This window comes from Drosophila virilis, chromosome 5, assembly GCF_030788295.1.
Source record: "Drosophila virilis strain 15010-1051.87 chromosome 5, Dvir_AGI_RSII-ME, whole genome shotgun sequence".
NCBI lineage: Eukaryota > Metazoa > Arthropoda > Insecta > Diptera > Drosophilidae > Drosophila > Drosophila virilis.
Window position 1 is genome coordinate 18,024,751 of NC_091547.1, and position 26,089 is coordinate 18,050,839.

A 26,089-nucleotide genomic window follows, 5' to 3' on the forward strand; every position below is an offset into this window, starting at 1 on the left:
TAAGATAAAATATTTAAGACATTTGAAAAATTAAATAGGGAACCGATTTGATAATTGGTTTGGCTTTCGACTCATGATTGTTATAAATTTATCCATAAGATTGCCTTCTTTTTATAATTCGATTAACCTCTTTATATTTGTTGTATTTTTAACTAAATTATTCTCCTTGATATTCTCAACAGAAAATACGGAGCACATACTTTAAGTTAGCAAATAAATACGAACATTTTACGCAAATCGAACGACTTTCTCTTTGTGAGTAGCGGAATACCACAAACTAATCCCGCACAAATCGATTTGGCTGTCGAAGTTGCTTTGCACCCATTTTTCTAATCTGAAACTTTCACTAATTGCACTTTGTTAGCCAAACATTAGAAACATGATGCAGGCCACTCAACATTAATTAACCTCAATTCGAACTTTAACTCATTAATGAGGCTGGCAAACAAACTCTGCGCCTGGGCATACCTGGACTCCCAGGGCTCAGAACATGCTGTTGACTGTGCCAATCGCAGATGCGTCTTATTCACTGGCTCTTTTTGCTGCCCAGTCTCGCCTGACGTACGTGTCAAATTAGCGACGTTTTAACAAGCTCAGCGCGTCCGTAAGTCGTCAGTTTGTCCCTGGTGGGGCGCCGCATAATAGCAGGCGTGTCCTTCGTCCGGCTCTGCCAACAAATCAATCACGTGAAAGTGGCTAGCGCAAAAGTTTGAGAAACTACGTCAAATTGCCTACTTTTGTAACGGTCGACAACGGTCGCGCTGTTGACTTTAGCCGTTCGTCCTCAGCATGTCCTAAGCATGTCCTGTAGTTTTTGGGCGCTGCCGTTGTGTGGCACGCTGATTGCTTTTTCATTGCATTTTGTCAGGCACGCCGTGTCCGCTGTTCCCTTGTCCCTGTCGACAGCAAAGTTTTCTTTTGCTACCTGTGCGCCGTTTTCCAGCTCAATGGCTGCAGGATGCTGTGGCGGTAGTGGTGCGGCGGGAATGAGGGTAGAAAACATATCGTCAGCAATTAAGCGCGCATTCAAACGTCTGTCTCGGCTTTGGGGTTATTTTTTTCGATTTGCTGCCAACGGATGCTTAAAATCAAAATGCGATTTATCAGTTTTCATGTTTTCTTACTTTCCACCGCCTCATTTCCCCGCTTGGGGACCTGCAGTTTTTTTATTCACCGGGTTTGAGGGCTTACAATTTTGCAATTTTCTTGGTTTTTATTTCAAGCGCCATTTATCAAAGCTCTGCAGCTGTTAGCTAGTTTATGACAGCTAATCCTAGCATCTACTATATCTTATAGATATTGCCTTCAAATGTATCTACAAACATACTCACACGCATAGCTAGTGGATTTGGGTAGGCTTCAGTCGTATATGCCGACTGTTGCCAGCTCGATTTGCCATTTGGCAGTTTCGTTAACGTTTTACAAATTGATTTATGTGCTTAACATGTTGCCATGTTTGTAACCCCCAACCAGCCCCGCCAAACGTCTCTCACAATTAGATTTCGCTGCAAAATCAACGGCAAAAGTTTTCGACAAGCCTTACAAAAAGACAGTAAGAGGGAGGGAGGCTATACAGGAGAGAGAGAGAGAGAGAGAAAGAGCACTAGAGAGAGAGAGGGGTGAAATTGGCTGAACGGCCTGGCACATCAATCATCGATAAATGTCGATATGTCGGCCCTTGAGGCACGGCTGGCTCTTGTTTTTGCCTTCACTTTTTGGCCTCTTTGGGCGCTTTTATTTTTATTAATAAAGCATTTGTTTTCCCATAATGAGCAGCGACAGCCGCCTGTCAGGACGCTTTTCGCATTTCGCTTTGCCTTTTCGCCCCGTTTTCTTGCTAACACATAAAAATTTCACCGTAGACGAAAAATCTCTCCCCAGGGTCAGCTTGGGCTGTGGGCGTTACAGTGCCTGCGGTGGCATTCGCATAAAAAAGTGGCAACACTTTGTCAAGTTGTTATTACCAATAACATTTTTTCTCTCTTTGTTTCTGCGCTTTGCTTTCTTTTGCTATCGCCATTCGCCTTTGTTGTTGCAGTTTCCGCTTTGTGCGGCTTCTGGCAGTCATTTTGTGTTTGTCATGATTGATGAGCGCGAATTTTACGAATTGTGGAGTCTGTGCTGTGGGAGAGTCTCTCCTATTGATTGGCTTATTCCCATGGATGCAAAGTGGGCAGCGAAAGTGATCTGCAGTCTCGTGTCCTTACGAGCGAGTCCTTACGAGAAGAACCAAAATTGTTAAACAAAAATTTTATTCTTAGAAGGAAGCCAAATGAGCATTGATTCGCATTTCCTTTGCAGATGGATGCATTAAGATATAAATTTGGCAAGGTTCTAGAAGAAAACCGAGGTTCACAAATCGAAATCTAAGGCTAGGAGTTCGTTCGAACCGTTCTACAAAATTGGATGAAAGAACTGTATGGCACATCCTCGAACTCTTAACTAGATAGCTTTTAATACTTACGTACTTAGGGAGTAAATATAATTCTAATTTAAGTTGATTGTACTTGGAATCACTTTGGTTTGAATTAAATAAAATAATAAAAGAAAATTTGAGACTCTGTAGCAAGCAATTTTATCACCAGTTCTTGCAATGGCTAAAAAAATGACTTATAGCCGAAATGCACACTCGCAATTTTTCAGCTAATCAAATTTGATTTTCGCTTAGCGGCAAACAAAAATAAATAGACAAAAATGTTGTTGTCCGTTTGCTTTTAGGCAACAACGCGAAATCGTTTGCTAACAAAGTGGCGGCTGTTAAGGGCATAAATTCAATAAAAATAAAAATATTTACAAGCATTAACACGCGTTCAGCGCGTAAAATGTGCCTTAAACTGAGAGCTCGCAGCTCAAACACAAATCTTGAGCCACAAAACGGAAAAATATTGACAGCAAAATGGCGCGTAAGCATAAATAGTGTGTCTGTGTGATGTAATGGCAACGGGGGGAAAATGGAGGGAGGATGGGGACTGACAGTGTCTGCGCAGACAGAGGGTTGACAGTGTCGCTCAGCCACACACCCACTCAATGCCAATGCCAATGAAATTTGCCACATTTTGCATATGGAGGGTAGCGAAACGCCTCAAAGTATGCAGCAGCAGCAGCAGGAGCAGTAAGGGCAGCAGGGGCAACATCAACAGAGTGAAGGGCAGACAGGGGTATAGGAATGAGGACAGAAATGTTGATGATGGGACGCACCATGTGCGAGTATCGTTAAAGCCACGCAGCAAATTTTTGGCAATTTTTCGTATTTTTTTTTTTGTGTGCGTTTTTATTATATGAGAACTAATGGGGAAAATATTATCACGCGCCATTTTGAAGGCAATTTCACGCACACGAGCGCTAATTTATTTGGAGTACTCGTAATCGTGGTCGTACTTACAGCGCACGCTGAGGTAATAGCCAATCGAGGAGTATTGAAAGTTGAGATGCCGTGATGTGCACTTATACCAGCCGGAATGCTCCCGTCTAATGGATGTAAAGTTGAGGAAGCCGTCGCCCGATTGCGGCACCTGTAAATTGCAAAAGAGAACGAGAAATGGTTGAGATAGGGGCGAAAAATTGAGACAGCTTTGGCTTGGGGACGGGCATGGAAATGAGTTTCGGTCTTATGCGTAAACAATTTTTGGTAATTAAGGCAAGGCAAATAGTTGGTCCAAGAACTTTTTACGCGACAACTGCACGAAAATCCATTTAAAACTTGCTCCTTGCCCAAAAATCACAAAAGCTCACGCAAAATCCAGAGCCAGAGTCAGAGCAGAGCCTACGTATGCATAAGTTTTATAAGACTTACCGGCGTGTCACCGTCGTCCTTCTGCCACCGCGGCGTGCTCGGAGGATTCGAGTCGACATCGCACTTGAGGCTAACTTCGATGCCCTCGCGCAGCGGATAACCAAAGCCAGGTGTGCGCGAGATGGCAAATGAAGGCGTATCTGCAAAGAGGAAGGGAGGTGAAACAAGGGTTATAAGAATGGATATAACACACAGATACGATGAGATTTTCGGTTAGTTATTTTCCTGTCTACTGTGTGCCGTCTGCAGTCGCTTGGCGACTGTCGACTGGCGACTGTGGCAACATCTACAAAATAGTTTTTTAATTAAAAAATTACGACACAAAAATAAACGGCAGCAGAAAGAAACTTTTATAATTAAACTAAATGCAAATGTGTGTACGCTCTCCTATTTTTTGATGCTCTTCAAAAGCACCCGCAAAGCTAAGGGACTTTGTTTGACTCTGGCAAAAACATCTTGGCAAATTCCATGCTTAACAAAATATCCAGATGACAATCACTGAGAAAACTCATTTTCAAATTAAATAAAACTCTTGAAATATTTTATGTATTAACTTTATATATACATAATTTATGTGCAAATTCTCAGCAAATCTCTTCTTATTGATGGTTTGCTTTTTACATCGAAAATCGAGAAATTTCAAAATCTTTTCCTGCTGAAAGAATATTAAAGTTAATTAATTGTCGATGAAGAAGGTTTGTGTATAAATAATATTATATAAACACTTTTCTATTTTGCGTTTGAACAAATATTACTCATTTTTGAATGTGTCTAAGAATTAAAGATACAAATTTAGGGTTTGTATCCGAGCATTGAAATGCTTTTACTGACAGAGCTTTATCGAATGTTTATTTTGTAAGCTTACTTCTTACATGTTAGATGAATTTGAAAGTAAATTGTATGCATTCATTTAAATATTCATGGGTCATTTTATTTCTTATGCCAGTTGCGAGTATTCAACATCTTTTACGAAATTGATCTGCCATTAAATGTAACTACATTTGGGTGCCAATCAAAAATCCATTGAATGCATGTCAAAAAGCTATCGACAAAATGCAAATCTCAATGTAAACGTGAATGCAAATGTGAACGTAAATAATATCAATGGTTGGCAAAGTGACACCCCCATATATACGTATGTATTTGCGGATATACATATATACCCTACATATGTATCTAGTTGCAGTCAATGCATATTCATAGGCATAAATCAAATGTTTTTTAATTAGTGTTAGCCCTTGGAGCCTGTAGATTTCCCCCCAAAAAAAATATATATACATATATATATTTCAATATGCTACATAATCTGTATAGAATGATATCAGTCTTTTCAATTTTTCGCAGTTTCTTCCTGCCCTTCTCTAACACACACACTCTCTCTCTTTCTCTCTCTTTTGCCATGCCAGTCTTTTGTGGGCTTTTGCAACTAATACAATTTGATTATGCAGGGCAAATGAAATTTGTTTGTCGGTTGTTTGCCAAACTATTCAATAGACATTCGTCTGAGTTTGCCTGTAGTATGTGTGTCTGTGCTTGTGTGTATGTGGGCGTAACATGCATACAGATGGCAGTTGTCAGACATCATACATATATGTATATGAAGGGACGTCAGTCTGTGGACAGTCAACGACGGCCGTTTGCCTTTTATGCGGCTAACCGAGTAGACGAGCGGGCGTGGGCCACAGGTCCCTGTCTGGCTGTTCGTCGTCCCGGGGCTTCGTCTATCAATTTGTTTGGGGCAAGAATCTAAGCCGCAAACTGAAAAAATAAATGCAAAAATTGTTGTACTCGTCTAACTATGCACAACAGACAGTTCTGCCAAACACTTTCTGCCCAATTACGGAAAAAATCAACAATTTTGTATTTCGTAACAAGCAAAACTGTGCTTGTCTAACTGGGCTGAACTGAAAGTTCTGAAAAACACATTCTGCCTTATTTCGTCAAAGAATTTAAAAGGATTCTTTAAAATATCTTCTTAATAGAAGAAAATCTAGCATTTCAAACAAGCGATTTAGATTTTTGGAATCTCATTTCTTAAGTTGTGTAAATGTTGTATTTAATTTGTTATGTTTTTAATTTGTGAAAACATTTAAGGCTCGTTCCCGCTGGCTGTGCGATTGATGTCCTTGATTTGCCTGTCAACTGTCTGCATAAAAATGTAAAATTAAAAGCAACAACAACAACGACAACTACGAACACACAATCCTCAACAGTCTGAGCAAGTGCTTTCATGTGTGTGCATTTTAATTTATACAACCGTAACAAACAATAACAATTGGGTTGGGGAGAGGTTATTCGGAAATAGCAGGAACTGTTCACAGTTGTTCTTTGTTGTAAAACGTTGCGGTTGGGCTGCGTCTGCTGTTGTTGCTGTTGTTATTGTTATAGGCCTTTTGCTGTTGTTATTGCGGTTTTTGCAATTTTCATGCCTGGCCAAAGCTTGTACACACACACGCACACACATACGCACGCACATGTCCATCTCTCTGTAGTGTAGGCAGATTCCGCATGCCACATTCCCGTATCCGAACTTAGTCATGCAAATCCCGCACGGCTTTTCTATATTTTCCAATCATTTTCATGGGGTCTCTCTCTCGCTGTCTCCCTCTCTCTGTCTCTCTAGTTACTTTTCTCTATGGCTACCTTGGCATTTGTCATGGCATTATGCGGCTTGACGGGCATTAATAAAGCAAATAACTGTGGCACTTTGTTCTATGCTGATCCCGGCCAGTATCGGCTACCAATTTCAGCACGTGTTTGCGGCTTTGTTACTGCCAATTAGTGCAAGTCCTTCTAATTGCTCCTGTGGACGCCGCCATTGACTTTGATTTGCAGCCAGTGTCGATGATGGCGAAACCTTTGTTTCGATGTTTGTTCGCACAAAGTCATGTAGATGCTTATAGATGGCGGACTTTTTTGCATTGATTTCCTAAGGTTTAAGCGAGCTGCTTTTATCAATCAAACGGATTAAGCTGAAGAGGTCTACACCTGGGACAAAACAACAAAGTTAAACTATGCCGAGTTACAGTGTATCTGACAAGTATTCGGACAGTTTTGGTTAAAAGTGCCTTGTATCTTGTTTTCAATTTATGTTTCACATTTTAAAAAGCAGATATCATAGCCTTATTCAACCATCGCTAATGAAAGAGATAATAGAGATTATACGCAATTAATTTTTTTTCTTCTAAAACTGTCTGTTTTTTCTTTTTTTAATTTATAGTCAATTATAATTTTCTTGACCTGGCATATTCAATATAGAAATTTATATTTTGTATGAGTATGTACTTATTCAGAATTAATCCTGTCTGACTTTTTAGTTCCAATCAATTTGTTTAGAAATTGTTTTCTGATCGATGTTCATTTTCATAATTTGTAATGAAATCCTTTGACTGTCCAATGGCAGTTAATTAAAAACTTTATCAAAGCTGTTAGTTGCTCTTGATTTCTCTGTTGTAATTGCCGCAGTTATTACATCGTGGCACAGTGCCTGTTGCTGTTCCTCTTGACATATTCCCTTCCTATAGAGCAGCTGCCCTACGTTAGCCCACTTCCATTACTATTTTTTAATTTTTTTTCCTGATGCATTTTCCATCAAATAATTTCACCTTTGCTTTCTTTTATTTCTGCAGCTGCATAATAATTTCTGTGCCTTTGTTTTCCTTTACCCATCGCCGACCTCTGACTCCCCATTGTCCGCAACGGCCTCTGCCCCCGCCCGGTGGGTCGGTTCCGACCGGCATAGCATCCTATAGCCACGCCCACCAGGCCGTTGCGTGCCTCATGGCGTGTGTTAACTTTAGCAATTTAACTTTTTAATCAACATTTGCTTTTTGGTTTTCACTTTTACTTGCCGCACTCGCACCAGCTGCCCCTCCCGACAACACTCTCGCTATCGCCGGCTGTGTTAATTAAACAAGGTGCGATATTCGTCGTGTTTGGCTTTTATTAAAACTTTTTTAACATTTAAATATGATGCCAAATGAGTAAACGACTTACTGACTGACTGACTAACTGACTAATTACGCACTTACATGCACACACATGTGCAATCAACTCAACAAACATAGTTTTTATTAAGGGGGAAACCATTCGATTTTTCTTATTTATTTTTCCTGAATATATATTGTATGTAAGTACCTTTGACTGTTTATTAATAAATATATTTAATTAAAGCTCTTTTTCCAACAAACTGAAGCAACAGGAATTAAAAAATCTAATAGCCACATTTTATTAATATTATTTAATGATTATAAAATGACAACTGCTAAGCTTGCCAACAAAATACTTCTTAAACCGAATACTTTATTAGCACTCAGTTCTATACACTTTTGTTAGCTGCACTCTAAACGTAAAAATAGGTTTCCATACACAGATTTACGTTTTCTGAGAATAACATAAGACTTGAGAGATTCGCTTAAAGTAGTTTTGTGAGCCATAAATTTCAACTTACACTGCACATCGAGGAGTAGGGAGGCATTCTGTCGTATCTTCAGCGTGGGATGTTCCATGACACATAAAATCCTCGCATTATGATGCGCCCTGTAGACGGCGGGCAGACGGGCCTCGCTCTTTGCACCGCTGTTGATTTTGTAGCCGTTCTTATCCTGCTGAAAGAGAGAGAAAGGGAAAGAGAGAGAAAGAAGTTAAGAGTGGAAAGTGGTTGATAAAAATTCCATTACAATTTAAGACTTAGGCCGGGACAAATTGGGCGAAATGACAAGGCAGTCAGGCCGGCCAATTAGTCTGGGCCTGTTATCAGCGCGACATCATTAATTTAAATTAAGGCGCAAGGACAAGGGCAAGGGCAATGGCATTGGCTACACCGACTCTGCCACCAGCAGCACCACCCCCGCGCGCCTTGATATGCAAATTTGTTGGCACAGTTTTCAATCAATCATCGAGCGCAACGTGGCTGTAGTTGGGGACCAAGCAGACCAAACACGCAAATTTGTGGCATTTAGGGTCTACGACAAGCAAACACACTCACACACAGAAAGTGTACACATACAATAAACACTCATGTCGACATCTTCGATGTGTTTGACAGGTGGCTGCGGGTGGCGGGTGGCCGGTGGTTTGGGCGGTTGGGCGGTTTATGCAACGCTTGACCAAAATGTCTGCTTTTCATTATGCTCGAGTGCAAGACAAACAAATTTGGCGCAACCGCAGCCTTTTGTCCGTCCGCCAAGCCCCGGAGATGCGTTGTTTAAGCGTTAGCCAGAAAAGCCGCCGTTATCCACACTTAATGTGTTTGCTCTGTGTCTCTCTGTTCCCCTTCATATGAGCTCCCATGTCTGCATAGCTTGCGGTTGCGCCTGGTCGGCATTAAGATGATAATACAATATGCCGTGCAAGTGTCAGCCAAAGGAATAGCCACTCTATTTCTCAAATGGAATGCCGAGATGCCGAAATGTGATGGATTTTACTAACCTTCTCGTTTTTGATTTCCTCCAGCTCTAGCACCTCGGCGGACACCTTCTGGGCATGGCGATCTACGCCTGGGCTGAGCAGCACCTCCCAGGTGAGCGTGGGCCGCGGATTGCCACCCTCGCTGACGCAGGCCAAGTTTAGTTCCGAGTTTTCTTTGACGGGCACAAAAATGTTGCCAGCATCCAGGCGACGCGAGTCAATAAGCAAATAAGGCGGCTTGGGACGGTCTGCAAGAAGAAAATGTCATTAAAATACAATTAAAGTAGAATTAATTTATTGGGCTTGTCAAGCAGACAAATATTATCTCTGACCGGCTTGACAACCAACAAATCAAAATGTTTGCTTTAATATACTTTTAAGATTGATCGATCTATGAATTTTGTATATTTATCGGGCTGAGAAATTTATGTACGCATTGCGAGCAAACATAAAAAAAATAATGGCAAACCTGAAGTAATATCAACTGGTTTTTATTTAAAGAATCTTTCAAAAACCAAGAGAACGTATTTTTAACTCTAGGTGGGCAGCTTCTAGCTTTGATTCTACTGACTTTTAACATTTTTTTAGGTTGTGTTCAACAAAAAGGAGACGCACAACATTTAACTTTACTGAACATTTAGAAAATTATACCAAGTGCCTTATCAATGCGAATCCTCAAAATCTTAGTTAGCTCCAAACTTTTAAAGACACTTAAACCAGACTCATGTGCACTTATATCTTTGACAAAGGCGAGAACTAGGCGACATTTGGCTAAGCTGCCACGCACAAGAGCGTGCCACAGTATTTGTCATTTGCAGCTAGCTTAACGTGCGCACAACTGTACCTGCGTTTCGGCTAATAGGGAAAGTTTTTGCTTTTCTCGACTTGGCTCATTGCCTGCTGACTGCTGCCAGCCGCATGCACCACGTTCTGAGCTAATTTCGCAAATGTAACGACCTTTTTAATATTTGTCTAAACTTTTATATGCGCCAGGTCTTTAGTGGTATTTGTTGCTATTGTTGTCGGCTTTTGCTTGTGGTACTCACCCAGGACGACCAGCTTGACGGGTCGAGCATTTTCGGTATAACGTCGCGTATTCTCCGCCTCGCACTGCCATTTGCCATCATCCTCGAGCATGACATTGGTGATGGTTAGCGCACCATTAGCCTCCTTGATAAAGCGATAGTCGGTAACGCGCGTCGTCCGGTCCATGGCATGAACCTCCTATGGGGCAGAGAGAAAACCAGAGTGTGAGTGGTAAGCATGAGATCAGAGATAAGTTTTGTGGCATTAAAAGTAATGTCACTTGAGTTGCAGGCACTGTCGAAATTATGCAAATGCCTCTTCTCAACTTTATAATGCAGCGCATTAAACGCTCACAAATTTCCTGATCCTTCCTATCCTATTCTATGCTAGATGCTATCTGGTCAACATGTAACACCCATTTACTGCGTGTGTGTAAAACAATTGTATATCCAGCCATAATGTTTTAATACGGCCAGCATTTATTTACACTTTTGCTCAGGCCAGACATTTTATTACAATTCGTTTCAAACAAACGAAAATAATGATAATTTAAATGCGTTTGTGTGGCTCCACACCAAATCCACTGAGTACAGTTACTGTAATGTGGCAACAATGAACTGTGGCTGGGCTTACAAAAATGTGAAAATAAAAATAAACGTAAAATTGTGGCCAATAGTAGTTGCTGGCCAGCTGGCAGGATGGACACGTTGTCCTGTCGCTGTCTGTTGTTCCTCTGTCCGGCTTAATGCTTACTGAAATTTATGTGCGCATTCAAATGCTGCAGAAAAATATGAAAAATACCATATATATATATATATATTCGTAAATATGGTAAATGCGGTGCGTGCTTAATGGGGGCGTGACACCCTTGTTTTCAGCAATCGTAAATAATTTTAATTGCATTTGCACGTCAGAGCTTAACTTTCGGCAGCGTATTAAGCTGTCGTAAATACTCATAAGCTGTGCACATAAGATGCACAGTCCCCATATTTAAAGTACCATTTTAACAATCTACAGCATTATAAAAAACTGTTGCCTGATCTGATAAGGGCTTTTCAGTGCAAAATAATTACAATGTCATATTTTATTTCACTTTGCCTACAGTATAAAGGTAAGTAGTAAACATACTTTTTGCTACAAATATTTAGTTTTTCGATCTTACTAAGTATATTGGATTTGTCAATTGCGACTAGTAAAACACTGAGTTTTTGTATAAAAACGGTTTTTTTTTTTTTTTTGTTTTTTGTTTCAAAGTGAAATTGCTCGACTATTTTGCATGTATTATTAATTTCTTTGTCCTATTTGGCAAACTGTTTGTACCTTGATTACCAGCCGATAACTAAAAATTTGTTTTAAAATTTAATAGCATTTTATTTTGTTCGAAGCTGTATAGCTGTACAGCTGCAAATCGATTGCAGCTTAGTTAGCAGCTATTGGGAGTACGAGCATAACAATAACAAGTAAGAGGTTCTAGTCGGGAGCTCCCGACTAGGGGATACCCTGAACCCTCTTCTTCCAACATCAAATGCATATATATATTCTATTTTAGAAGCAACATATCATGTTTCGTGACTCTAGCTCTTATTATTTACCAAAATTGCCCAAAAAACAGGATATCGATACATCTACCTATATCTAAAATTTCAAGTCTATAGCTCTTATATGCTCTGAGATCCTTGCGCACATAAATACGGTCGGACGGACGGACAGACAGACGAACATGGCTAGATCGACTCGGCTATTGATGCTGATCAAGAATATATATACTTTATGGGGCCGGAGATGCTTCCTTCTGCCTGTTACATACATTTGGACTTGGCAAAAATACAATTTACCCTTATACCCATTTTTAATGGGTTCAGGGTATAAAACCAACTTACTTAGGTTCTTTATTACAGAATGCCTAATTGGGAAATACTCTTGAAAAGAACAATGTCTAGCCCAATTTATGAACGTATCAAAAGTTTATATTTTTTTAAACTGCACTACGTAACCTATTTTAGTTTTTCTTTTTGTGGCTCAAAGGTTACAGAAATAGCTGAATAAATAAAATATAGCTCAACATTTTGCCTAATAACTCCTGTATTTGTGTACGTAATATGGGCGGCTTTTTGTGGATGTTGCCAAAAACATAAAAATAAATGAATGTAGGCAAATCTGTGTAAAATGTTGTATAAACAAAATATTTGTATTCTGTGCTTCCGTTTCCGTTGCGTGCGAATTTTCAATTTTTGTTAGCAGAGGGCTTCTGCAGCCCGTTTATGATTTTTGTATAAATTTTTGAAAAGCAGCGCAAATATTTATGCGTGCATGGATTAAAGCAATTTTTTCTTGCTAACTTGGCAGCGTGTTTTGTCGTATCTCTGTGTCAGAGAGTCCGTGTGTGTGTGTGTGCGTATGTGTGTTTCTCAACTTCCGTTGAGCATTTGCCGCAGTCGCCGCAGCGGCCATTTCAGAAATTTATTAACAAGCAGCCGACGCTAGACGCAACACATCGCTTCGCGTCGCATCTCTTCGCATCGCAACTGGCAACTGGCAACTGGATTTTCCAACTGTGCAGCGGCGCATTCAGCTGGAAATTTATGAGGTAACATGGCACAGAGATGCCAGTTTTGGCGACTGCACACCTGCAGGTATGTGTGCGTTTTGTGCATGTGTGTGTGAGTACGCGAGAGATTTCGGTTGGGCAACATGGCCGCTAGACAAAAGCGTTAAATGAGCGTGGCAAATCCTTGTTTACAGCGTCGAGCGGCCAGCGGATTACACGCTCGATTGTTTTGGCCACCCGAACCCAAACCCGAACCCGGATGCCCACAGCCCAGGTCCAGGCCCAGAGCCAAGAGCCAGTTTGCCGGCCATTGTTGGGCGCATTAAATCTCACGCATGCGACGGCCTCAGAGCGATCTGTTCTCTGGTAATTATGATTTTTCGCCTTTTTGTGTGTGTGTGTGTGTGTCATTGTTGTTGTTGCTTATATTGTTTTTGTCTTGTTGCTGTTGTTGTTACTGCTATGCAGCTGCGTCAATTCGCATAAATTGTTGCATATTTGAAGGCGCATTTGAGCTTTACATGCGCATAACTTTGCATAATTTGCGGCAATCGTTATCTGGCGAATGCCATTTCTGGCTTTTGAATTCGGGTTTGGGTTTTTTGACCAAAACTATTCGCTTTTTTCTTTTTTTTTTTTTATTTTGGTTTGCTTCGGCAGTGGTATTTTTGGTAGTTATTATGCATTGTGTTCTGTGTTCTCTAATTGCATTGTTTTAATTTTTGGCTATTTGCAATTTACATTTAATTCTGCCGTGAGAGGCTCGGATTCGCACATTTCGCATGCGTATTTGTTTGCTAATATTTATAGCATTGTGTAATAATGCAAATTTCTGTTTAACTAGTTATATGATTTAATTATTTTGAGAGCCCTTGCCAAATATATATTTTACAATACAAGTTGTGTTCGTTAAAATTGTAAATGTGTGTGCGTGTGCGTGAAATAATATTTGTCGGAAATTACGTGCATAGTTTTTCTCGCATGACTTGTCACAATATTTCAACATTTACATTATAGTTTTTATGTTTGGTTCGCAATGGGTATATTTGTTGTATATACAGGGTATGTCGATTGTGTGTTTCTTTTGAAATTCTTTGAAAACTGTGGTTATATTCCATCGGTTATATTAATTCGGTCTTATTTTCTTAAAGATTGTTCAAATAAACTTTTTAGTTGAGTTAGTTTTTTGATGTTTATAAAAGAATGAGCCTTGAGATTAAGGCTATGTGGTTAAATAATTGGAGATTAATCGAAGTCTTCTAAGAGTTAAAATAAAATGGTGGATAATTAATCTTAAATATTTTCTAAATTGCCCTAATTAGTTAAGTGCAACATTCCGAGTTTCGAGCAAGCTGAGTTGCACCCAATTTTGTTCCTTGAACAAACTGCGGCACAGAGTAAGAGAAGTGCCTCGAAAAATTGCTACTTATATGCAACTCTTTTCCCCTTCCTCTCTGTCCCTGTGTCTCTCTTGCTTGGAATTGCAAAAATCTTGTCAGCAAACATTACTCGCTGCCTGTCGCTGCTCGCTGTGCTCGTTTTTTCCTACTGCTGGCCCTGTCGCTGCTGTTGGCCCAAAGCTACTAACTTGAAATTGCTTTCGGCAAATATATTAGCCTCTTGATAATTTTCAACAATAAATTCTTCGGCACACACGCACATGCTGAGGAGCGAGGGGCACTGGCAGTTTGGCAGCCACTCAAAGTAGCTGAGGCTAGCTGCATGGCTGCATGGGGACTCGAATGCATTGTGCAGCGCTCTAGAAAGTACAACAAAAGTCGCTCATGTTGCAAGCTGTCAGTGCAACACTTGTCGCATGTCATTGCCGCAGTTGCAGTTGCAATGGGCACGACTGGAGATGTGCGGGTGGTTGGGCCGCCTTTTGAGTCATTGTGTTTGTTCCAGACTTTGCTGAAGACAGCGCACAAGACGAAAGTCAGCGAACAGCAGCTAAAATGCAATTGCAAATGCTGTTTCCAACATGAGCACGGGGTGTGATGAGGCGAACGGGTGTCTGCGATAATGATAAAATATGTTTGTTAAGCCCAGAGTAGTAAAAGTCAATGCGCAGCAATTCAAATGCTCTACACCTAGCAAATATCTATGCTTAAGAAAATGGATATCGATAGCAATCGTACTAACAACCATCAATACATAACAACCACATATTGGCGTTTATATAATTCATTAGTCGCATAACATTTAACTCTGCTTTAAACAAACATGACTTGTCATATTCACATTTCAATTTCATATATATTGACGACTATCGCGTACTAAAATTATCTTTCTGACAAAAATTTCTACTGGTTTTATAATGGATAATTTCATGGGTAAATAGCTTTGTAAAGTAACTTTCTCAATGGTTGTCAGATCTTAATCACGAATCGGGAACCCTAACTACTTCATGTTTAAAATAAGAGCATAATAAGAGTATTTTAATTGTGGTGCTCCAGCTGATGCTTGTTCTCAGCCTGCAGCTGTGCCTCGCCTGGCTCACATTGTTGCCGCATCATTGTTGTAATTGCAGCCGCCGTGGTTCAATTCCCTTTTTCCATCCCCGCCTTAATCTACTGTGCATGTGCTCCGTTCATGTCTTCGCTTTCACATGGCTGGCTTTTGTTTTAACACAACTAATACAATTGCACCGTGGGGAAATGTTGCCTCCATCTCTGCCTCTGCCGCTGCTGTTATCTCTGTTGCAGCTGCAACGTCAGCGGCGTTGATTTTATTTGCCAGCGACTGAGGACGGAGCTGAGGCATTCCCTGCGAGAGCCGACATTGTTACTAACTTAATAAAATTGTCAAAGGTACAAAGTAAGCGGCGTGTTAGCAACTTGCCACGCCCTTTTGCAAGACCAGAGGAGAAACTGACAGCGCGTTGTTGCTGATTTTCATTTGGGGACTTGCCGCCTTCAGTCTGAGTGATTAATTTCTTGGCTTGATGTGATTTGCAGCTGCCGCTGCACCACTGAGCACCACCAAGCGGACCGCTCTATTAATGTCATGCATTAAGTTTTGCCCTGTGTCTCCTAATTGACTAATGGAGGCTTAGCGCGGCTTTTGACAGGGGAACCCTTTGAGATTTATGTGGCCCTTGCGGCTGGCGGGCCACATAAAAAGTAGAAGCTCCAGTTCCCGGCCCCAGACAAAGTCTGTTGACCTTAAACCTGAGCCATGACAACAGCAACAAACGATGGGGCCATAAATAAGTTGCAGCCTGCCAAGCGCAACAAAGTATGCAACAATGGCCAACGAGCAAAGATGCAACCATAAAAAAGACGCATCATTTTTGCTCGCTACAATATACACGGAAAAGTTAGAGTATTGCAGGCACTATACCGTTGTTCAAATAAGATGGAAATCGAATTCTGAATAATGTATGTACTTTTGGTAAGAATATATTTTTATTGAATTTGATGTGGTGCTATTTCTTTAATATCTTTCCAAATATTTTTAAGCCTGATCGTAAACTATAAATCTAACGTTTAATATATTGATTATGCTTATTCTTAATGGATAAGCATGGGACCAACAAAAACTCACATGTTTATAATTACTAGGCTTAAACATAATAAAGCACGTGGTTCAAATATGAAGTCAGTTAGGGTATCTCATACGTTGCTTTCGCATAGTTAGAGGAAACTTAAAACCGCAAGCTTTATGTCTGACAATTGTCGCCTTTGAACATATTGCACAATAAAAGCCAACAAATTGTTAGTAGACAAAACCTTAGACTCAGCCTGGCGCTAAAGGCCGAACTAAAAACTGCAGATGAGCGTCGCAGTTGGTAACCTGCAACATATGCTGCTCCACGTGTGGCAAACGTCTATTGCAACAAATTTGTACGGCAACTAAAACCAAACGCAATCGATAGATGCGAAATGTCGCCAAGATTGCAATGTCGTCTGATTTTTTGATAGCACAAACAAGTGCAGCAATCAGACGGCAGACAACAGGGCAGCGGAGGAGACGTGTCTGCCAGATTTGGGGTTCGAAATACGCCAAATGGCAGCTGTTGACAGCCAATTTGCTGGATTTTTTCCACTGTGATGGCATTTCTTAGCTTACGCGTCTCGACTGCGCGCAATATTGAATTTAATTTTCGTATAGAATAAACAGCGGCAGCCAACAGCAACAACAGCAACAAGGAACGACAAGAACAACTGTTAGTCAACACTGGCAGCAACAATGTTTGCATGCAACGCCCAACAGTGTGCAACACTTTTTACTGAAACCAACGCACAGACCGAGCACACACACACACATACATACACACATGCAGAGACACACGCATGCAGACACTTACACCTGGGCCAGGTGCCAGGTTTGGAGCGTCAGTTAACTGCCAAGCCAAGCCGCAGACCAACAACCGAGGCACGTACACAAAGTGTTGCTGTTATTGCCACTGTTGCAGTTGTTGTTACTGTTGCTGTTGCTGTTGTTGTTGTTATTGTTGTTGTGTTAGTTTCAACTATTATTTGCCCATCAACAACTTGGCCTGCCCACTCGTTGCTGTTGCAATTTACACTACACAAGAGCAGCACTTGCAACAAAAACAAAAACAACAACAATTGCAGCCACAACAACAACAACACAAACAACTGAAACAACGGCAACTGTAAAATAAACAAGAACTGCAAAGTAAGTACAACGAGTCGAGCACCGCACAGATGTTTAGTTGTTGATGTAGAGCTCGATTCCAGTTAAAGTTCAGTTTAATGACTTTCTGATGAAGTTTCTGCGGCAAAAAATTATACTGCATAGAGTACACAATAATAATAATAATTATTATTTCAAAGTGAATTCAAATTAATACGACTTTTATTTATTTTATAAGTGTTAATTAAGAAATCAAATGATCTATGCAGTACGAACCTTTGGTTATCTCAGAGAATTTCAAATAAAACTTGCTTAAAAATCAAACCGAAACATATGTTGCGAACTCTTGAGAATTCTACGTTTTACACCCTACTGTGATATTTTTGATTAATGCATTTTTAATGCTCAACTATTAAGCAGCGATATGTTTTCAACAAAATCCATCAAAAAATGCTTTTAATAGAATTTGGAAGTCGTTTGCAATAAATGCTTTGACTCTACAGCTTACATCTGGAATACATTTTTTCATAACACTCAGTTTTTAATCACATTCGTGGAGTTTTGTAAATTTAAACCGTGTGCGAACTATCATCCGCAGTTCAGTTGGGCTGGCTCAAAAAACTCTCAACTGTGCCTGGCGGCAGCCAAAGCGGTTATAATTGCATTACGCCGAAAGGTAGACTACGCTTTTTGCACCGCCTCGTCGACTGTTTGCACTTGCAATTACAACTCAATAACTTTTACAGGCTGGTTGTTAACTTTTGCGCCATGTTTGTTAATTTTGTTGCCAGCTTTTGGCTTTTTGACGCTGCTGCTGCTTCTGCTGCTCGTGCTGCCAACTGCCAGTTGGGCATTTTTTTGTACGTGCTTTTATTTTCAATTTAACTCGTTAGCTTAAGCGCAAGCAGCATCCCAAAAAAGTGTGCAGCAGTAATTTGCATTTGTATAATATTTCGCTGCAACTCGTGGGCGTTACCATACAGCGCAAAGTTGTAATTAGAAGTCGGACACGACGCATAAAAAGTATAAGCGCCCCGCTAAGCCACGACCTGACCTGGCCTCTGGGGGCGAAGGTGGGCAGGTCCTCTGACAGATGAACTCTTAAAATGCTTTTGACATCAGAAACTATCAAATAATAACGATTATCCTATTTGCATAATGCGGCATTTAAACGACAAATAACCAAGGAGCACAAAAGTTAGACGCAGAATGGAAATAAGACTAGCAGAGAGACAACTTAAGAGAGAGAGAGAAAGAGGGAGAGGGAGAACTGGCACTCGAGACGTCTGACAGGAAGATAGAAGACAACGTCCGAAGGCAGAGAGAGGCCAACAGGCACAAAGGATAAGCGCAGTGCAGGCGACAATAAAAAGCAACTAAGAATGTTGCTGCTCAACTTCTATGTGAAGACTAAGAAATACCCTGGTATTGGTAAACGAAAAATATTTTTAAAGGATATAGTAACAGTTCGATTTGATTTATAATTAAGCAGAAATCATTTAATAATCAAGATTATTAAGCATACATTGTCTTTTGAACTTGTAAAAAGCTTTTTTTTAAATATTAAGTATTTATTCTTTTACAGATTCGCAATCCCAGATTTTACATCCAAAAGGTTGTTTTTCTTAAAAAAAAGAGGAATTATTACGTCAAGGAAATAACACAATTTTGAATTAGGCTTCGATAATAACTTGTTATATTCTCGTTTCCAAAATTCTTTTAAAGTTATGTTCTCATCTATTCATCTACCCAAGCAAAGTTTTTTTTTTTTGTGTTCCTTAACGAACGCCCCTTCCCACAATGGCAGTAAATACCCAACGGATTCTGTAAAGAGTGGGCACAAATATTAAAATGCGAAAACTACGAGACAGCTTAAGGGACCAACAGGAAGTGCTGGTTGCTAACGGGCCGCACAAGAATGCAATTAAAGTCAAAAGCTGCAAACAAGTTGGCAGCTCCGACAGCTGAAGTTAGAGACTGGCTGACATGGAGATAAAGTAAAGTACCAATTGTTGTCACTTACCTGGCCATTTTTGTACCATATGCTGGAGGATATGTCCAGGTCCACCTCGCACATCAGCCTGATCTCTGAGTGCTGTTCCGCATAGACCACAGACATCTCCTCGTCCTCGTAGGGATTGGGCAGCACTGGACGCAGAGGCAGCGCCCGCGGACCCTCAAGTGGCCCATCATCATCCATTAGATCCGCCACATCGCGACTCTTAGCGAAGAGATCTCGTGTGGCGGTGCCGCTATCAAACTCCTCCACATCATCGATAATAATGACGGGCTCCTTGGGCTTAGGCTTCATATCCTCCGGCGCCAGATGCACCGTGGATCGTGCGCGTTTCGCCTTCATGGTGGTCAACAGTCCAGCGAGCGTTCTATTTGCATAGCTCGTGACTGCGGCACTGGTGGCCACCGTGGTGGCACTGGACATTGCCGTAGGCAGTTCCAGCTCCTCTTCCTCTGTCTCCCGACGCAGTCGTCGCGCTGCCTCCTTGTGTGGAGCTGCTCGATGCGCCTGATGCACATGGTGGCTTCTCAGCTGCGCCTTCCATTTGGCCACCTTTGCTTTGGCCTTGGCACAGTTCTTGGCACATTTGGAGGGTTTACTATTGTGTATGCCCACTTGCCGGTGGTCAACTGCCAGCTGCGGCAATGTCTGTGTATTCTCTTCGAGTTCGAATAAACTCTTCGCCGACAGCGTTGCCGGCGGCGGCGTCTGCTCTGATATGCTGCGCCATTTGCTTGCTGCGTGCTCGGCGGGCGTCGTCTTCAATTGTGACTTTGCATTGATATTTTGTTGCTCTGTGTAGGTGGTACCTGGAAGAGGAAGGTTATAACAATTTGTTTTAATTTTTTTTTAATGTTATTGCTTTAAGTATGCGATAATGTGACAAAAGCCAAAAAAAGCCAACATTAAAAATTGGCTTTTCATGAGCCAATTCAATATTTTTGTTAGCTTCGTAATCCATTATTTTTGACTTCAGACCTTTTGTTATAAATTAATTATTTATGTGTCAACTTGCAACAGTCAAAATTACTAAAAAACTAATTTGGAATTGTCACTAAATGTGACAATATTGTATTATTATGTTAAAATATATGTTGTTCAGATCAGGAATTTGTTAATATTTACACCAGAATTTTGATTATTATTTATTTTACTTATTTTTTAGTTTGAACTGTCTCCATGTCAGGACGACTTCCGCTTTATAATTAATATTATATTAAGCAACCACAAATAAAAAGTTGCGCTTTTGCATGTTATAGTACCAAATTCGAAACAGTGCATTGTCAGCCCAATTGTCAAGTGGGAAACCAATTAGTTAAGGGTCCCCGAAAGTCCAATTGAAGCTCCAAAACTCTGCCTGTAAACTATCAATATGCTCCGTGGAGCTACTGCCAAGCATTAAACCAAATGTGGACGCACGAACAATTTAATTTACACGTACGAAACTGCCTGGCTGCTGGCTGTCTACAAGGCTGGGACAATGCCCCAAGGGAGCTCGCCCAAAATACCTGACCAAAAGTGATGTAAAAATGGCAGAGGCATCATCTAAAAATACTTTGGGAATGGGAGTATCAATTACATTGCATTGTAACGTGTAAATATCACATAGCACATGCGCTTACAAGGCTCATGCATTTATTTATGACATTTTACAGTGGGCCCCAATAATGTGTGTACCGAGCTACAGCTATATTTGGGCTGGGGAGATTGAGAATCCCGACCAGAGGAACGAAATGTGTTTTTGTATGCATGCAAATCCTTTGCTAATCCTTTGCCATGCAAAGCAATTTTCAAGCCTAACTTTTGTTTGGTTGCCAGCCTCCTCAATGTTGTAGTGCCCCCTGCTCCCACAGACTCATTGACTGTTCCCAGTTTGGCAACTCTGGTTATTGTCTGCTGCTACTGCAGCTTCTGCTGTTGTTGATAAATTTACACAAGTGTATGACAAGCTTTCAAATGGTAATTAATATTCATCTGAGACGGGGGCCATCAAAAGACAACGCGCTCAGTCTCTCGATCCCAGTCCCTGTTTCAGACTCAGTGCATGTCGCCTTCTCTGTCTGTCCTATTTGTCTATCTCGCACACACACACACACACAAACATACACACTCACTAATACGCACACACGCTGTGGAGTTAACTGTAGTCGGCAACTAGGCGCATTGCCAGCCAGTGTGGTTAACTGACAAAAGCAGTGGCAACTCCTGCTGGTTGCAACCGTATTCTATGTTTTGGGGCCCACGTCCATTTTCATTGTCTTTTGTCTCGGCCCTTTTCTGGTTTAGGGGCGGTGTTGCCATTCTTTTTACGGCGAGGTATACGGGGCATGGGCATGGCTGTTCCTGTTGCTGTCGGTGTTTGTAGCTAAATTAAAGTTGTCATTTTTCAAGTGAACGCACAAAAGTATGCAATGCGCCTAATAAATTTGCACTCTGCAACTCTGGCAACCCTCGCAAAGGACTCTCTAGAATATCCTGGCTAAGGCACTCATAGGCATAACTTTACAGCTCTGCCAAGTCATTTGCACAGCAGGCAAATGTGTGTGTGTGTGTGCGAATGCGTGTACATGTGCATGTGCGTAGGTGTTTGCAACGACTTACACACACGCACACGCGCCCAAGCACACCCACGAATAGCTATCCTACTCTGAGGACAGGCAGCGCTAAAATGTTTTCACAGCAGCTTAAAAGTCTGCAACACTTTTTGCATAGGCAGCCAGCCAAGTAGTGGGTGTGCCAGTGTGTGTGTGCGTGTGTCCATGTGTCTTTGTCTTGTTTGTTTACATGCAGTTGTAGTTGTTTGTGCTGTAACTTAAGTTGTAAATGAAGATTGCGCCGGAAATTGCACAAAACTGACAGCGTCTTCGCTGTGCGCACTCCCCAGTTTATTCCTCAAGCCGCTTGCTGTCCTTACCCTGAACCTCTTGTCTTGCCCCGCCAAAGCTGTTCATGTGCGTGTAAATTTAATGAAGCTGCGTTGCTAAAGAACAGTGGGCGCGGTTCATGCTCATGCATTTTGGGGCGTTGCAAATTTCTCTGGCATACACGAAATATGTTGCATACGTTGCGGCGCATAAATTGCGTGTGGTGTTCCATATGACTGCTGCCCCCAATCTCCTCCACTGCACACCCCCATGTTGTTTGGCAGTTAATAAAATTGTTAGTTTTGAGGCTAAACTTGTTGGCAGCGTGTTGCTCATTAGGCGGCTGAACTTGTGGCAGCCACAAAACTCTGTGAAGCAAGTTGATTGGATAGGTAAAACGCACATATTGAAGCATATTGGGGGAGAGTTGAGTAGTTAGGTTATCTTTGAACATTTAATAACCCAAAATTATGTATATAATATATATTTCTTGACATATGTATATAATAGAGTATGATACAATATAGCTTTGTTGTTCTATAGGTTGTTAGGCTGCAAGAGGGTTAGATGTGGCTCATTCTAGAGAAAGGCATAACTTTTGCCTGGCATATTAGAAAAGGCTACAAGGCATAAACATAAACGATTTCAAGGTTGCTATTTCTCTTGAGATAAATAATATCTTTATATATCTGATTACTTAGTTATTAGTGGATCTACTACAAGTATTATTTTAGCCTTAGATGTTTTTTAAAGCTATCAATTAATTTTCTACTGTATTGACCCAACTTCTGTTAGTCTCTTATTAAGCTTTTCAAATAGTTGAATGGATGTTAATTTTTCCGATTATGACGTTTTTTTACAATATTTTAAATCAATGCGCTTCCGCAATTTTTGGAAGAATATTTGCAAACGTTTTGTTGCACAGCATTTCATAGGGGTCTTCACTAAATGACAATTATGATCAGTCAACAGTTTTTGTTTGTTATTTAATATTTTTTATGCATGTACTCTTTTTTTCCTGTTTGGCTTGAGCGAACTCTATCAATATGCAAAATGGCGATTGCATTTTCATAAACTGACAAAGGGCGTGCGGACGCGTGCCTAGGGGCGTGCCTGGGCAATCAAGCGCTGACATAATTACATGCTCGTATTCGAATGTCAGCCTGATTACAGGCTCGCCAATAAATTGGCCAGGGTGGGGGCGTGGTGCACAGTTAACAAGCAAATTTCATTGATTTTTTTTCACTGCGCTGTGCTGCTTTTTTTATTTATTTATTTTTTTTTTTGTTTTTTTTTTTTTGTCCTGGGAAACATGTCAGCGACAAGCAGTCGAGTTGCATTTTCATGTTTTTTTGTTTAACTCTTTTGCATTGCGTTTAAAATGGCGCTCTGCCAGTGTTGCCTACACACTTCAACTCTTTTTTAATTATGTCAACAATAATTTAATGCACTCGTATGCTGCATGTTTGTGTGCTTGTGCACGAATCTGCTTGTATTGCCAATAATAATATTATTTTATGTAAATGCCGTGCACTCTAATAAAAAGAGAATGTCGCGACGCAAAAAGTGCTACGTCCTTATCAGTGCAAATATGTGAGACACAAAAACTGAGTAAATAAAAAATGCAAATCAGGTTCATGCATATTCAATACATATATGTACATATACAATTTTTTTTTGGAATATCAGCTATGGGCTCTGCAAAATATTCCCATATATACATACATACATGTGATATACATGTTCTTTGGTGTTGGAATATCATCGATGTTTATTCTTTCAAATTATGAAGTTAACAGCTACTTTTCCAAAAATCCATATATTTTTTTTGTAATATCAACATTAGTATCGATACTTGTTGTTGTTTAGTATCTTCATTAAAATATTAAATAATTTGATAAAATTTAAGTCAATTCTTTTGCTCCTGAACATTATATATTTTTTTTGTAAATTTTCATTGAACTTTGCCATATGAGTTTTTTATGAAATGTAATTCACTATTATCAAAAATAACATCTTATTAAAGATTGTGCTCAATCCTTTTGATATATTTTAACGAATGTTCATCCAATTTTTTTCTTCTCTAAGTTTTGTTTAGGAAACATAGGTGCTCAATTAATTAACGTAATGAAGTCTTGCATTCATCCCTTAACACTCTTCGCTCGAAGTGTTCTTTCAGCATCTTGTACTCTATTGCATATGCATACAAAATCAGAGCTCAACCAGTAAACAACAATTCACAGGGTAGTCAATATTCTGGGCAGCTCACCGCCTCCCTCATCATTAAGGAGACTTCAATTGTCAACACAATGCCAGCCCGATGCATGCAACGTTCCATCGTATGCAACATACAGTATGCAACTCTTCTGGTTGCCATACATGTGCAGTGCGTTGGGCACTGAGCGTTGATTAGGTTAATGTCCTTAAGGCATAATACCAGCTGGCTTTTCACTTTGCTCCCTTCAGAGACGGCAGTCAAAGGCAGCACTTTAAACTGCCACGCCCCGCCTTGCCTCGCTTCGGCCCGTCCTCACTGATGGCTGGTGTTGTGGCCTCTGTCTTCACGGTGCTCGCATGTGTAATGCATTTGCTGCAGCTGCAGTTGCTGCAATGGCAGTTGCACCTGGACGAAGCTCCTGCTACTGCCAGCTTCTGGCATGCATTGTTTAAGTTTCATGACGTCGACAACTTTGGCAACCGCCACTTAATGCAAGCGAAGACAGGCGTGGGTTGGGGAAGGGCGTGGCTGTGACTGCGTCTGTGCCTGCACTTTGCCTCGGCATGCCGTGCGGCTTTTGTGGCAATGGCTATGTGGCAAACCAGCAAATACTTAACAACAACAGCAGCAGGAACAACAAGAACTGTGCGAACACCAGTTGTGCGCGTTTTGGCATTTTTGGCATTGCCCTGGCCATGCGCTCCGACCCGCTGCTGCTCATTTGCTATTTAAACTAAAAGCCTTTTAATCGATTCTAAATGGGCTGCAAAATTATTGTGTTAACTTGCATTTGGCATTCGGCTCGAGCCGTGTAAACATTCCAGTCATCTTGCAATTCAAACATTTTCAATTTGAGCTCCATCTCTCCGATATTGCGCATACGACGTGTGGCCTTGTGGCTCTGGCTACGGCGCAAACACGAAATGGAAAGTTCACAGCATCTACTTACGAGCAGCATGTAGCCCTAACTACTAAATAATTAATTAATTAATGTGCTCCAAGTGCAATTGGATTGCTTAGACTTCGTGCAGGAAGAAGAAGAGAATACCTCTAGGTAATGCATACACTTAAATTTACTTATACTTTATGAAGCGACTCAAATACCATATACTAATACGCATAAATTTGCAAATTTATTAAGCTGATGAGTAAATTGACAAGCTTAAACGACAATAATTTAATTTTTGAATCAATTAATGCATCAAAGTTAGCGCCAAATAAAATATCGATCCGCAATATATATAATTTATTGTGTGCTTCACGATCACTTCAAAAAACTTCAAGGCGTGGTTCCAGTTTTTAACCTGACCCACAACCTTTTCAAGTTGCTTCAAGGTGAGCAATGTGTATTAGCCAGTATATTGCTTAGTAAGGTCCACTCTAAAGGTTTTATTAGAAAGGATTACGTGACATTTTTCTACCATCTTGCTGAGAGCAAATGTGAGTTAACCAGTGTTGAAGGTTGTGTACCGCTTGGCCAGAAACATTTTTTATTATTATGCATGTGAGAAGAGCTTTTTGTTGGCCACCTGCTTCCCGTTTGCCTCTGGTGGCACATTAGATGCGGCCACGGTCAGTCGCTTAATGTTCACGGCAATTACTGGATACTAAC

The 26,089-nt window shown here is 40.7% G+C and overlaps 1 protein-coding gene and 1 long non-coding RNA gene across 7 annotated transcripts in view; one reads left to right on the forward strand and one right to left on the reverse strand.

Annotated features, from left to right (window-relative positions):
- Nucleotides 1-9,322, forward strand: part of LOC116651113 (uncharacterized) — a 38,718-nt gene extending 29,396 nt beyond the window's left edge. For both annotated transcript variants that reach the window (XR_004304130.2, XR_011416903.1), the window contains one exon: nucleotides 9,248-9,322. This is a non-coding gene — a long non-coding RNA (uncharacterized lncRNA). The remainder of the gene's footprint in view (nucleotides 1-9,247) is intronic.
- Nucleotides 1-26,089, reverse strand: part of tei (teiresias) — a 224,460-nt gene that overhangs the window by 24,009 nt on the left and 174,362 nt on the right. Inside the window, exons 3-8 of one of the 5 annotated variants that reach the window (XM_070209911.1) lie at nucleotides 19,402-20,204; nucleotides 10,249-10,426; nucleotides 9,224-9,450; nucleotides 8,244-8,397; nucleotides 3,794-3,933; nucleotides 3,383-3,512 (exon numbers count right to left, since the gene is read on the reverse strand). In XM_070209911.1, coding sequence (XP_070066012.1) covers nucleotides 3,383-3,512; nucleotides 3,794-3,933; nucleotides 8,244-8,397; nucleotides 9,224-9,450; nucleotides 10,249-10,426; nucleotides 19,402-20,204 — 1,632 coding nt within the window. Of the gene's footprint in view, nucleotides 1-3,382; nucleotides 3,513-3,793; nucleotides 3,934-8,025; nucleotides 8,194-8,243; nucleotides 8,401-9,223; nucleotides 9,451-10,248; nucleotides 10,427-17,654; nucleotides 17,819-19,401; nucleotides 20,205-26,089 lie in introns of those variants that run through there. The other 4 variants (XM_070209910.1, XM_070209912.1, XM_070209914.1 and 1 more) reach the window with 4 other exon arrangements.